The 14,439-nt window shown below is 46.8% G+C and overlaps 1 protein-coding gene across 1 annotated transcript in view; it reads right to left on the bottom strand.

Moving 5' to 3' along the window:
- Window positions 1–453: 453 nt before the first annotated feature.
- The window catches only part of GRIN2B (glutamate ionotropic receptor NMDA type subunit 2B), a 294,156-nt gene continuing 280,170 nt past the window's right edge, over window positions 454–14,439 (bottom strand). The window contains exons 9-12 of the mRNA XM_027129551.1: window positions 10,009–10,169; window positions 8,028–8,215; window positions 5,212–5,450; window positions 454–2,364 (exon numbers count right to left, since the gene is read on the bottom strand). Of these exons, the coding sequence (XP_026985352.1) occupies window positions 454–2,364; window positions 5,212–5,450; window positions 8,028–8,215; window positions 10,009–10,169 (2,499 nt within the window). The remainder of the gene's footprint in view (window positions 2,365–5,211; window positions 5,451–8,027; window positions 8,216–10,008; window positions 10,170–14,439) is intronic.

The following is a 14,439-nucleotide window of genomic DNA, read 5'->3' as shown; positions in this document are numbered from 1 at the left end:
TGGGGCGCTGTGCTTCCTCACCTAAACGTAAAGGTCAGTTCGGGGAGAGCTATCCTGCGCTCCCGCGGCCTCCTCCCGCTTCTCCGTGCTTCCCTCGAAGTGCGTGGCAAAGAGTCCTTCCACGCTAGGAGGAAGCTCGTGTGGGGCCACTTCCTTCAACCACTCCGCCCTCGCCGGCTGAGCGAGCCCACCGTATCCTCTCGCGGGAACTGGGAACTGGAAGGATGGACAGACCGGGAAGGAGGAGGGGACTGGAAAGGGAGCAGAGATGGTTCTGGTCACCAGGGTCGCCCTCAGAAGGAATCAGAACTCCAGGATCCCATAAATAAATGAAAACGACAAGAAAGGAGCAAATGGGAACCAAGTTCACCCCCGTCACCCTCTGTGACATGCGCACCACACGTCCACAGCCCCGACCCTCCCGTACCCACCTTCGCCTCTCTCTTCCCTCACTCAGACATCAGACTCAATACTAGACAGTTTCTCATACACATGCCCATTGCTGGAGCCATTGAAAGCCCTGGGGTTTTTGTTGTTAGGCACACAGGGGTTGGACTGGTTCCCTATACAGATGTCTTTCTGGAAACGGCCTGGTACAGCCCCGTGCAGGGCCGACACCACCGGCTTGTTGGTGACAAGGGCACGGAAGTCCGGCCTGGCCTTCGGCACCCCTGCCACCGTGGGCTGCCTGAAGAAGTAGGATTTGCTGCCGTGGAGCAAGCACTGGTCGTCCCCGAAAGTGGGGATGAAAGGGTTCTGCGTGACCCGGTCGGGGTAGAGCGACTTGCTGAGCATGTAGCTGCCGCCGCCGCCGCCGCCGCCGCCGCCGCTGCCGCTGCCGCCGCCGCCGCCGCCGCCGCCGGGGTTGCCATGGTTGCCGTGGTGGTGATGTCCCGCGGCCGGCGCCGCCGCCTTGCCGTTGCCGAAAGCGCTCTCGCCCGCCGGCATCTCAAACATGTGCGCGTAGGGACTGCCGTCCAGGAAGCGGCCCTTGTCTTTCAGGCTCACGCTGCGCGGGGCCAGGGCGGCCTCCTCCTTCTGCAGGTCCACGAAGGTGTCGTAGGAGTGCTGGCGCCGCAGCTTGTTCCGGGTCTTCTTCTGCGCCTTGGAGTTGGTCGGGCTCTGGGGGTACTTGGCGGCGGGCGCGCTGGACGGCACGGCCACTGGGGCGGCCGGCTGCTCCAGCTCCTGCAGGGAGCTGTCCTCGCTGATGTCGTACAGCTTGCCGGCCTTCTTGCACGCCTCGCAGCGGATGCACGCCTGCCGGCCCGAGTTCTGCCCGGGCACCGCGCTCGAGTAGTTGTGCAGCTTGGACGGGCAGCTGCGGCAGAAGTTGCCCCCGGAGCGTTCCTCCCAGTCCACGCTGGTCAGGTTCTTCTCCCAGGGGGCCGGGACCCCACCGACTCCGCCGTGCTTGTCAGCCGGCCCGTGCTTGAGGTGCGACCGGTTGGTGCAGGGCCCTCCTCCGCCCACCGAGTCGCGCTTGAAGTCCTCGCCGCGCTCCTTGTAGATGTCGGTCAGGTCCACGTGCTCCCAGTGCGGCGAGGTCTCCTTGGTGCGGAACTGGTCCAGGTAGAAGTCCCGCAGCCCCTCCTTGTCCCTGAAGTAGCGCTTGTGGTCGGGGGAGCGGGGCGGCCGGCGGCGGTAGGCCAGCTCAATCTCGTCGAACTCGCGGCGGGACTTGGCCGAGGCCGGCCGCTTCTTCAGGCTGTCCTTGTACTGCTGCTTCCGCCTCTTGGCCGCGTTGCCCTCGATGTTGCCGTAGGTGACCGTATGCGTGGAGATGTCCGACACGTCGGAGCGGATAAGGTCGTCGTGGCCGCCGTAGCGGTCGCTCTTGAACGAGAACTTGCCGTACAGGTCGCTGAGCTGGCTGTGCTTGGAGGAGGGGAGGCCGATGTCCAGGGGCTTCTTGCCGAGGGACCTGGGCTGCGTGGTGAAGGGCGGGTTGTCGCAGTCATAGAGCCCGTCGATGGAGCTGGTGCTGCCGATGCTGTGCGGCCGGTGGTGGGGGTCCTGGTACGCGTTGCTGTCCTTCAGCTGCAGGTTGCCGAAAGTCCTCTCCACCTCGCTGATGTAGTCGCTGAAGAGGTTCTCCTCGCAGGGCGGGTTGTTGTAGGATTTGCAGTCAGAGTGCGTGAAGCTGCGGCGGTGCTCGGAGATGTCGTAGACGGACGACTCGCGGCGGATGAAGTCCAGGGCGCTCTGTGGGGAGCCGTTCACGCCGGACAGGTTGGCCATGTTCTTGGCCGTGCGGAGAAGACGCAGGATGTTGGAGTGTGTGTTGTTCATGGTTGCGGTGGGGGAATTCATCACGGATTGGCGCTCCTCGATGGCCACCCCGTGGATGCAGCTGTAGATACCCTGGAGGGAGGATGGGACCGGTTAGGTCTCCGGCGAGGCAGGAAGTGACCATAAACAGCACCCCCCAACCAACCCACCACTGACTGCCCAAGTGGATGAGAAAAGTCAGAGCGGACATGAAAGGGATGGTCTTACACACTCACAGAAACATATGGCTAGAAGCTTGCCTGCCTTACCCCCCTGCATTTAGCAAGTCGCATCACGAGCTGGCGGCCTGGTGATCCAGAGGGAACACGGCTACACCGAGTGACTTGAACAAATGGATTCGAATTGCAAGACAGGACATTCTTGCCTCAACTCCACTACGGACTCGAACTGATTTTCCTTTCCGTGCTGAGGTTTTTGTGTCTCAAAAATGAGGCCATGATATCGACTGATAGCAAAAAATATTGTCAGCCTTCTGGAAATCAGTAGCAATGCTCTACAGATGCTGGGGCTTCTCGGGCCTGGCTGGTCACCCTTGGCTGGCAGTAAAGTGCGGCAGAGCCCAGGCGCTCACAACTGCCACTCTTTCCCGGCTCTGACAAACTTTGAGCAGCTTTTAGGATTTTGGTCACCAAATCACAACTGAGCAATTCTCTTCTTGAGCCAAGCGTGAACCAAATTCACAGAGACAGTCAGGCAGCCCTGGGGTCAAAGAGGGATTTTTCTCCTGCTGTGCCCTATACCAGGGCAGGAAGGACCTGGGACAGATATCCCAGTACTAAATACGAATAAAGAATGCCCTTGTTGGGGAGACGGAGGTGGGGGAGGGATGGATTGGGAGTTTGGGGTTAGCAGATGCAAACTAGTATATATAGGACGGATTAAACAACAAGGTCCTACTGCAGAGCACGGGGAACTACACTCAGTAGCCTGTGATAAACCATAATGGAAAAAAACTATGAAAAAGAGTGTATATATATGTATAACTGAATCACTTTGCTGTGCAGCAGAAATTAACACAACACTGCAAATTAACTGTACTTCAAGAAAATAAATAAATAAATAAATAAAAGAATCTTGTGGAATCCTCTGCTTTATTCTCTCCTTAGCTCCTGGTTTCCTCCTTATAGTTTCTCACTCAGTTACTCTGATCATAAATAATGAATATCTTAACAAATTAGTATCGACTGAGAACTCCCTGTGTGCGGCTCCTTGTGCAGAGCCCTGAGGAACACCGTCCAGGAGAGGGAAAGGCTTGGGCTCAAGTCTAAAGTCAGGCCAACCTCCTGCCAGTCTCTTGCCCCCTGCCTTGAAAGGTGGACACATTTGGAACTTTTCTGCCTGGCAAGGGAAGGTCTCTGCAGAGGAGGTTGTTTGAATTGTATCTTTAAAACTAGGGGGATAAATTTGGAAAGGGGCTGTCCCAATGGAGGGGCACGAGAGGAGAGAAGATTAGAAAGGAGAATGGCAGGGCTTCCCTGGTGGCGCAGTGGTTGAGAGTCCGCCTGCCAGTGCAGGGGACACAGGTTCGTGCCCCGGTCTGGGAAGATCCCACATGCCGCGGAGCGGCTGGGCCCCTGAGCCATGGCCGCTGAGCCTGCGCGTCCGGAGCCTGTGCTCCGCAACAGAGAGGCCACAACAGTGAGGCCCGCATACCACAAAAAAAAAAAAAAAAAGAAAGGAGAATGGCAGCTACATGGGAAAGAAGGAAGATTTGCATATGATAAGCCTCAGTTTCCCTGAGGCAGCAGTGAGATAAGAGACCTCTAAGAGAAGGTTCCTCTACTTTCCTTCTTAGGGCTCCTTTCTAACCCTTCTTGATTATGGCCAGGAGAAAATGCACTTTTCCTCTACAGAGCCATTGATTATGTCGAGGGGCTACAAATGGGATTTCTATTACAGGTTCCCCCCACTGCTGCCATCCCCCTCTCTGGAGAGGTCTTGGGGAGGGCCACGCAGTGCAACGACGTGGCTCAGGGACCACTAGTCCCAACCTCCTGCTCCCAGGTAACTGAATGGCCTGCAGCAACTCACAGCCAGAGAGGACACTTTCTCTATCAACTAAAATACTACAGGAAAATGATCAAAAGATGCAACAATTGAATGAGTACTCCATTTTCTCATGTAATTCCATTAGAGACAAAGTTGGTTATTTATGTCTGAAGCCTAGACCTCTATTTGAAGAGGACATTTGAGTCCACCTCTCATGAATGAATCCCATAACTTTATTAACAAATTCAAAAGAAGTCTTTTTTTTTTCTTTTTTTTAGCTCTTCCCTGTGACCCTCTGTTCATATTCAAAACTGTGTTCAAAATCTCATTCTGGACTAGACACACAGAAGAGCACTAAATAAAGAACGACTTGAGCTATACTCTTGCTCCAATTAAGGAAGTTTCTGGAATGCAAATTTCTTACAGGTCAGGACTTATTTCTGAAGGCTCTGTTAAGCTCTTTAACTCCCCAAACTCACACATGGTTAAAACATAGAGTAGACGGTGAAATAACCAATGGTATACCTTTGGATGTCAGAATAAGAGAGAGATATTTCATGATTTAAATAGAAATAGGATTTTTTAAAAGGATTAAATGATTAATCCAACCTCTGCAGAATTAACTAATGGTGATGAAAGGCATCTGGGAAAAGGCCAAATGTTTCATTCTGATAGATCTGCCAGTTCTTATGGAGAACCAAATGCCCAAACCCCACACAGAAATCTGTTTCTTGAAGGAAAAACTGCATCACCTGTTTTTTGAGCCACTTGAAATGATGTCATCCCCCCCACCCCCCCCCGGGGAAATGTACATGATGTGGCTTCTCGCTTCAGCAGCCTCGGGCTGCAGTCAGTGCCCTCCTGGCTCTCTGTGCTCTGCACAGTGAGCTGTCTTTCCCAAGCTCCAAGCACCTGAATCAAAGCACTTACTCTGCTGATGGAGAAGACCATGCCAGGCTTGCCAGAACACACACCCATAAAGCAGTGCCTGAACTGCCAATAGAAGAGGTGTTCGCAAATGAAGGTGATGAGGCTGAGAGCCATGGCGGCCCCCAGCATGTAGAAGACGCCCGCCATGTTGTCAATGTCCAGCTGGCTGCTCATGACCTCGTTCTTCTCATTGTGGCAGATGCCCGTGAGCCACAGAGCTTCCAGCTCCTCCATCTCCCCTGGCGGCGGGACGGGAAGGAGAACAGGCAGAGAGAGGAGAGAGGGCAGGAGTAGAGAGAGGGGGCGAGAGGGGTGTTGGGGAAAGGAGAGGAAAACATGCGAGAGAAAGAGAGAAGGAGACATAAAGAAAGAAAACCAACAGAGAAAGTTAGGATTTTATTAAATACCGTTATGTAGTAACTTATCGATGTATTTAGGTATTCAGTGAAAACGATAATGTGGATACCACCGGTGACACAAAGACAGGAGACATTACCTCTGTGCCCCATGACTTACCCAGTGTAAACTGGTGTATAAACAATCAGTATGACAAGCTATATGCAGGTCACAAGAGCTGCCTGAATTAGAGTGATTTTGCAGATGGGTGGCCAGTGGGTTTTCATGAGGATGTAGGACTTGGAGGTGGGCATGGTGAATGGGTGAATTTTAATTTATATTGCATAAAAAGGCACTCCAGGCAGCAGAAATAGCATGATCAAGGGGAGGAAGGTAGAAAATCACAAGGCATATTTGGGAAAGGCAGGCAGAACGAGTCAGAGTAACAGTAGGCAAAGGAAGCTGAATACAAAAGGTTGATGCAAGATCGCCGAGGGCCCGAGTATCAGACTAAAGCACTTTGAACTTTTTCTTGCTGTTGTGGTAGACAGTGAGGAACAACATAACCGAACAAGTGGTTCAGAAAATTGCTCTCAAAATATATGCAAAGCAGATTGGGTCGGGGGGAGGAGAGACAGAGACATATCGGCAGAGAGATTGATTGATTCCCTAGAGGTCCTCAGACTTCCTGATCTCTTGTTGAAAATATAAATGTTCACAGCAAAAGGGAGGAAGCTGCAGTAAAATGACACCACCCAGTTCGGACCTGCCTCCTTTTAACGCTGCTTAAGGAAGTTTTGATTAATTCAAGTCATGCCAGGTTACAATAACCGTGATCCACTTCAGTGGATACTAGGAATTAGCAAGGTAGAAATCGTAGACAAAAGGAAAATGACAGACACCATATGCCCGAGAATGCATCTAATTCCAGAGAAGCGAAAATCTGAAAATCTCATGAAGAAAACTGCCTGTTCCAGTAGTTCCAGTTTGGTTCAAAAGGTGAACCTTGTCTGAATAATCTGACCGAAGCCCTGGCAACTTCTGCAAATCATCTCTATGGCTGCACTTCCTCGTGGATAGAGGCCCCGTTATTGCCTTTGAGTGACAGCTGCATTACAATGACAGAAACTCTTATACCAAAATGGCTCGTAACCCTCCACCTGGAACCCCCCTCTTCTTTCCAATGTTAATCAAATCACTTTTTACTCATTTCTTGGATCAAAGTATGATTTTCCTAACTAGGGAACAGCGGACTTCACCCAGAGTCTGACAATCTCCCTGTGCTCCTCTGCTTCTTCTCGCATCCCTAACAGCAAAGATTCTGCAGACAGAACTTAGGGAACCGCTTGGTTGATGGCCTGTGAGGCCAAGTAGAGTCAGGCTGCTCATCCGTAACTGGATTAGCTTCTGTGAGACGAACAGGAGGAGTAGGTGCTTTAACAATAAAGTGAAGAGGGATGCAGAAGGCGTGAGTGTAATGAAACAGGAGATGAGATTTCCTCAAAACAAGCTGTCTGCTCAGTCTGCTGCGAGAATCACTCTGGGGGGTGAGTGCCTTCCGGTGTCTGTCTCTGAGGACCCTGGCCCTGCTTCCTCCCTCTTCCAGAGGGAAAAGCAAGATGGGAGAGGGAAGGATGAGCAGATGCCCACGTGTGGATGTCTCTGCCCTTTCTCTGGGCCCAGAGAGAGCAGAGACCTTTCCAAAATCCCATCCACTGCTCTGGCCACATGTGAGAAGACTGGGGAACTTCTGATCCCAGCCCCTCTTACTCTATCCCTGAGGGTTTGATCATACCCTGTAATCCTGAAACACACCTCCCTGACTGACTAATCCTCTCCCCCAAATTTCACCCTGGGTTGGATTGTATAACCACGCCCCACTGCCCCCCGCAGTTCCTTTGTTGAAGTCCTAACTCCCAGTACCTTGAGATGTGACTTTATTTGGAAGTAGGGTAATTGCAGATGTAACTGGTTAAGGTGAGATCACCTGAATACAGTGGGCTCCTAATCCAATATAACTGGTATCCTTAAAAAGGGAGGGAATCAGACATAGACACGTACAGAGGGAAAACATGCACACAGGGAGAAAGCCATGTGAACATGAAGGCAGAGCAGGGGTGATGTGTCTACAAGCCAAGGAACGCTGTAGATTGCCAGCAAACCATGATGGCTTAGGGGAGAGGCATGGAGCGGATTCTCCCTCGAGTCCCTCATTAGGAACCAAAGCCGACACTTTGATCTTAGGGTTCAGGCCTCCAGAACCTTGAGCCAAATGTCTGTTGTTTAAGTCACTCAGTTTGTGGTACTTTCCTACAAAGCGTTAGGAAACTAATAACATACACCCTCCAAATCTCCTAGTATACTGTGAAATGCTTTTCTGGAAATGCAGAGGTTAGAGGGATGAGGAAGGAAGAAGGGTTGATGTTTCGGACTGGCCATCGGGAGAGGCCAAAGAGGCACTGTCCCTTTCTTTAACTCACCATCTCCGAAGAGCTGCAGGATAGCAAGGTCCACCTGGCGCTTCCATCCAGAATCCTTTTGGATGGCAATGCCATAACCAGTGGAAGCAAAGACCTTCCCGCTGCCAATGGTCACCAGCTTGCAGCCTTCGTCTCTGCCTGCCATGTAGTTCAGCACTGCTGCATCGTAGATGAAGGCATCCAGTTTCCTGTGCGAGAAAGAAACAAACAAAGCAAGTCCAGTGGAGGAATTTTAGTACAAAACTACCACTGGGGTCATTAATAGGAAGCAGTAGGGCTCCAGCAGACTATGGGGGGAAGTGGCTCAAAGTAAGGCTCAAGGTGGAACTCAGCCAGAAACTAAAGCCTAAATCCCAGGCTGTTCTTTGTGCGATTTCAGGTGGACAGGAGGAGTTCTCTCCCTCCCACTGGGAATGATGAGAATGTAAGCTGGGCCTGAAGCCAACTCATAAGCTGTGTCTGAAAGGAGAAGGAGTAAAAAGGAATCAATAAAAATAATAACAGAAATAATGAAAAGGAACCATCACAATGATAACAGCAAATAGCATGGGTTAGACTTCTATACCATTTTTCATTTCTCCGTTCGTTACAGTCCGGAGTGGGGTAAGTGTAGGTAGACGTGTAGCACTAGATGGACAATGCTTTGTTTGCAGTCAGAAGGGTTTCAATATTCTGTTTTGCAGCACAAGGAGAGAAGTGAGTCATTGGGGTGGTGGTAGCACAAGCTTGTGTCAAGAGCCAATGTGTGAAACCACAAGCCAATGCAGCATGCAGGAGAAGTCAGAGGTCTCAGATTCCCAAACGTATGAGAATCTCATTGTACATACTGTGCTTTTCAAGGAAAGAATATACAGGGAAGGGGATAAAGCTAGGGGCGGGGTCAGGAAGGTATAGGTCAGTATTTAAACACATCAAAGGGGGAAGCAGAAATTGATATATTCATATAGGTAGTAGAGAGGTCTGCAAGAAAGAAAGGCAGCCATCATCCTCTTCACTTTTACAAGTTAAGTTAGCTTTACTCCTCCTTAAGAAAAAAGAAATCCTTTCTGGCATGGTAAGACACAGAACATTTTTTCAAAAGGCCTGTGAGTAACCTTTAGGAGGGGTGTCCATCAAAAAGCCAAAGTTCTGATTGACAACTGTGATTGTACCAGGGACCAGACTGCCCAGACTAGTCCACCCCAAACTCAAATCCCATCTTCTGAAATCTGCCGTGACTTCATAATGATAAGACAGAGGCTAACAGTATTTAAGTAAACATGCATCTGGGTGGTTCTTCCAGAACCAGAGCCACCAGGAGGTTTAAGTGTTGCTAGTTAACCTACAACACAGGAAATCAGCTACGAGGCCCCAGGACCTTCAAATTCCAACAACTCTCATGGTCAATTGTCTGTCTTACTCTGCAGCTGTGGCTTCTGAAGGCCAAATGAATGAATGTGGCTGATATTATGCAAGCAAACCTATTTGCAGTTCATGAGCTCCTTTTAGTGAATGAACTGAGATTACAGAGCTGGAGCAAAGAATGCCAATTTTGTTGGAATTGGAGATCGGTTAACACATTCTTACTGTGCGTTGTCTAAAAACTTTTACCCTTTCATTGTTGATTTCTCCCTGTCCATAAGACACCAAAATCATCATTTTCACCTTTTGGTCAACAGGTCTTTATTTCGTGTGTAACGTGTGAACTTTAGCCTTGACTCTCCCCTTTGACTTTTACATCTATTACATTCTTGTTTCACGTTTACATTAATGCAAGTAGAATAGAGTTTATTAAAAATACATAGACGTGAATAATAGCATAGGGACCTCTGTGCGCTGGCCTGAATTACACTGTCACTTTAACTCGGAGATCCACAAAGAGCAAATGCAGCCTGCTCTGCTTTAACGTGGCATGGCACCAAGCATGGCACATCTGATTCCACGTATGTTTCATAAACGTGAGCAACGTATCAAAGGTTCTGAGCTTGGAAGCAGTTCTTACCCTGTTTTCAGGGAGAGCAGTGCATCGTCCACGCCCCTCTGGTTGAACTTCCCCATGTAGGCGTGCATTTCCGCATAGTTGTTGCGAATGTTCCTCTCCGTGCTGCCGTTGGGCACAGTGCCAAAGCGGAAAGGGGGTGAGAAGTCATTAGGTCTCTGGAACTGGAGAGAGACAGAGAGAGAGAGAGAATAATATGAGGACTTCAGAAAATGTGAAGAGATATTACGTTAGCATTAGTGGATTTATCATGGAAGGGACAAACAAAAGTTCACCAAATAAATTAGCCCTCACTCAGGAGCAGCAATTGCTATCTGAAAGTGAACTTCAATTCAACTCAATTTATTCCACGTTGTTGAGAGCTTTCTATCTGCCCACCCTTGACTTGCATCTGTAACACTTGTGTGCTGCATTTATGCACACTGCACAGAACCAGGGATGATGGAAATGTGCTATTAGCTGAACTGCAGTGGGCTGGTTACCTTTATTTCTGAAAATTGTGTGAAATCTGCTTGCAGGCCCCTTCATTGCACTATCAAGGCTATAGGACCTTAGTGAGGTAAGCTACAACATACTCCTGAAAATCACTTGTTGGACAGCAAATATGTTTTGCTAAGTTTTCTCTTGACCTTGCTTGATGCTTTAAAAGCCCATGTTTATCCTACATGAGTTGTAGGATAAATTGTAAAAGCAAATGCAATTTTAATTATGTTCCCTCTCGTGTTTAAGAACTGAGTGTGGATTACCAGGGCTTAGCATCACAAAGTGAAATCTCTTGGATTTTCACCCCTATGACATCAGCTTTATTTCTGGCCATTGCCCTGCAATGAGCAAGTCTTTATGTTGCTTCCTGAACACACAATTCATTCATTTGTACCTTCACAGCCTCATAGAGTCTGTTCCCTCAGCATGAACTCACCTTTCTCCCCGGGCCAATTCATGTCCTTCACCTCAACATGTAACTCAAAGCAATTTCTTCAGGACAGTTTCTATGAGTTCTTCCTTCCATCAAGTCTACCCAACAGTGACCCACCAGTACTCTGTGTTCTTGGTTTAGATCATAATTAATACTACTAATTCATTTACTTTCTAAATGAGCTGGCTAAGTTCTGAGAGCTAGTCTCTGACATAGTCATGAAACTCTAGATTGAGACAGATATGGACTGAAGAGCAGCTCTGCCACTTACTACTGTGGGACGTGGGGCAAGTAACAGGAGTTCTCTGTGCATCATTTCCTCATATGTAATAAGGAGACAGTAACGTCTACTTTTCAAGATCGTTGTGTGTTGTATTAAATGACACAATGTACAAGAAGTGCATGGCACAGCATCTTGCACACAGCAAGTGCTCAGAGAAGACCCCTTATATTATTTTAAATTCATGTCTATATTCTGCATTCCCTAGTAAACTTCATATTTTCTAAGTTTCTCATTCTATTAGAACAGCAACGATCAGATGGAATGTGACCAGGGTGTGTGGTCATATGTGCTGTGCCTTGGTAGAGGAAAGACAATCTAGATATTTGAAGTCCACTTGGTTTCAATACTATACCATTTACTGTGGAGATGCATTTGAAAATCTAACTCAGGAGTACTCTGAAGCTTTGGAGCTGTCTGCGCTTCAAGCCATTCTCCTTCCTCCCTCCCTTGACCTGAGACACTCAAGAGCTTCTCAGAATATGGGGATTTCATGGACCACAAAACGTCACAGCACCAGGAACCATAAATGCCATCTTCATTGCTTAAAGTTGGCCATAGTTAAAAGTAAGGTCATGCAGTGGTGTTTGTTAGGTAATCTGAGACGCATCAAAAGACCACTAGTTTCTGACTTACCGTGGTGCTTTTTGCCATTAAGAGTTTCTGTTTAATTATTTTTAAACAGGTTGTGATTTTTAAGTGAAAAAAAAAACACTATAAAAGAGTCAAAGAATTTTAGAGTTGGATGAGCCACTCAAGGTTAACTAGTCCAAACCTTTCATTTTACAAATGAAGACAGAGGCCCACAGAGGACAAGCAATTTGCTCAATGTCCCACAGCAGCAGTGATGGCTAACATTATCAGGAATCAGCTGGCTTAATTAATAGTATTCCTCATGGTCCCCAGCAGATAACAAGCTTAAAGTAAACAGGGATATGTTTTGTTGGAAGAGACAGAATGCTGTGCATAGAACTGTCAATTATAACACTTCAGACGTTTGAGAAAAGGTATCCCCCAATCAAAAGTAGAGTAGATACCATGGCAGGCAGCAGTATAACCAGATGAGCTCCCTTTAATCAGTAATTCCCCACTTTGCTAGGACAATGACAACTGATGCTCACAGGGTCCAAATACTAGGGTCCAAAGTATTTTCTGAAACATCAATGAAAACTGAAATCATGTCCAGTACAATTCTGGTATAAATTTTTATGTTCTAGTTGTTTTGAAAATCGGCAATCCATGTAAGGTAGATACAATAATTTTTCTTAATTAAAACTTTTTATTTAAGTATAATTGATTTATAGTGTTGTGTTAATTTCTGCTGTACAGCAAAGCGACTCAGTTATACAAATATATATTATTTTTCATATTCTTTTCCATTATGGTTTATAACAGGCCATTGATATAGGTCCCTGCGCTATACAGTAGGGCCTTGTTGTTTATCCATTCTATATATATAATAGTTTTCATCTGCTAATCCCAAACTCCCAATCCTTCCCCTGCCCCCCGCCTCTGCCTTCCCCTTGGCAACCACAAATCTGTTCTCTATAGATACAACAATTTTTGATTAACCAAATGGAATGTGATACCCAGAGTGCCTCACGTCCTGATGAAGCTAGATTATGGAAAGTTTCCATACTACTCTTAATTAACTTTAATTTCTAAGTTATCTTTAGATTTCTAGATGCTGTTTTATAACTATATCTTTGAATACATAAATACTAAAGAAATAATAAAGGACCTAGAATAGCCAAGATGACCTTGAAGAAGAAGAACAAAGTTGAAAGACTTATACTACCTGACTTCAAGACTTGTAAAGCTGTAGTAATCATGACAGTGGGATATTAGCATAGAGAGAGTGAAGAGATTATGGGACCAGAATGGAGTGCCCCCAACAGACCAACACACATATGGTGCAAAGGTGATTCGGGACAGATAGGACAGTCTTCAACCAGTGGTGTCAGAACAGCTAGCTATTCATATGCAAAAAAACCTTCATTCCATATCTCACAAGATATATAGAAATTAACACAAAGTAGATCATATATCTAAATACAAATCCTAAAATTATAACATTTCTAGGAGAAAATATAGGAGAAAGGTTTTGTCACCCTGAGTTAGACAAAGGTTTCTTAGATATGACACCAAAGTACAATCCACCACAAAAAAAAAGATGAATCGGACTTTGTTAAAATTAAGAACTCTTTGAAAGACACCGCTAAAATCATGGAAAGACAAGCCACTGGCAAGATAAAAATATTTGAAAACAATTGAAAGCTATTAAGGAACTACAGGAATTAAATAAGAAGATAGCAAGACTCCTGAATAGTTAAAGCATCTTCCATCGGAAAACAATCAGAGAAATCAGCCAACACTAGAAGAATGGAAGGCGTGGTCCTGTGGAAAGCATTGGTCTTGGAGGCAGATAATTTGGATTTGAATTCCAGATCTTTCTCTGACCAACTGCATGAACATGGGCAAGTTATTTAAATTCATGGAGCCCCATTTTTCTGGAAGTATTATTTTTAATTAATATTGAGATAATATCTGGGATTACTTAACACAATATCTGGCCCATGGTGGATTCTCAAAACTATTAACTGCTTACATAAGGATGATGTTGTAATATCTAAAATTGTCCTATGTTAGATAATGTTCCCTAAGATGGAAAACTCTCGTTCCCTAATTTGTTCCTTAAACTCAGCCAGTCTGGGGACCAAAAGGGTGAGTGTATCACCCCACAGTTAGCCAAAGCAGAAGTGAGCCTGCCTTTTCCTTTGACGATTCTTGTCCCAGCTTGGTGAAATTTAAATAAAAACCTAGATTTTTTAAAAAACTGTCATTGGAGCTTGAATTTTACTAAAATTCATGGCCATGGAGAACTGTATCTTTAGTGAGGAAGAAGGAAAAAAAGAATCCTCCAAATGCCACCTTGATGCCTCCACTAAACGCCCTGTAATAAAACTTACCCCAAGCTGGGAGGCATTGCCTCGCACTTACTTAACCTGAATGACAATCTGTGCTCTCTGGGGTTTGGGGAAGGAGTAAATTAGTACTGTCCAGAACCGGAAGTCTTAAAAATCCACAGAACAAGAAGGACTCTAAGAAACAAATTTTTAAAATATTAAAAAACCCAATACCCCAAGGAGACCAGCATTGGATTAAAAAGCTCAGTCTGATTTTCAAATAGGGAATTTTATATAGTATTCCTTATTAGCCGCCTTTGGCCATTATAGAG

This window comes from Aethalodelphis obliquidens, unplaced genomic scaffold, assembly GCF_003676395.1.
Source record: "Aethalodelphis obliquidens isolate GAN/ISIS:26980383/991018 unplaced genomic scaffold, ASM367639v1 scaffold36, whole genome shotgun sequence".
Classification (NCBI taxonomy): domain Eukaryota; kingdom Metazoa; phylum Chordata; class Mammalia; order Artiodactyla; family Delphinidae; genus Aethalodelphis; species Aethalodelphis obliquidens.
Note: the sequence above shows the minus strand (reverse complement) of the source record. Positions and strands in the feature narration are given on the sequence as shown.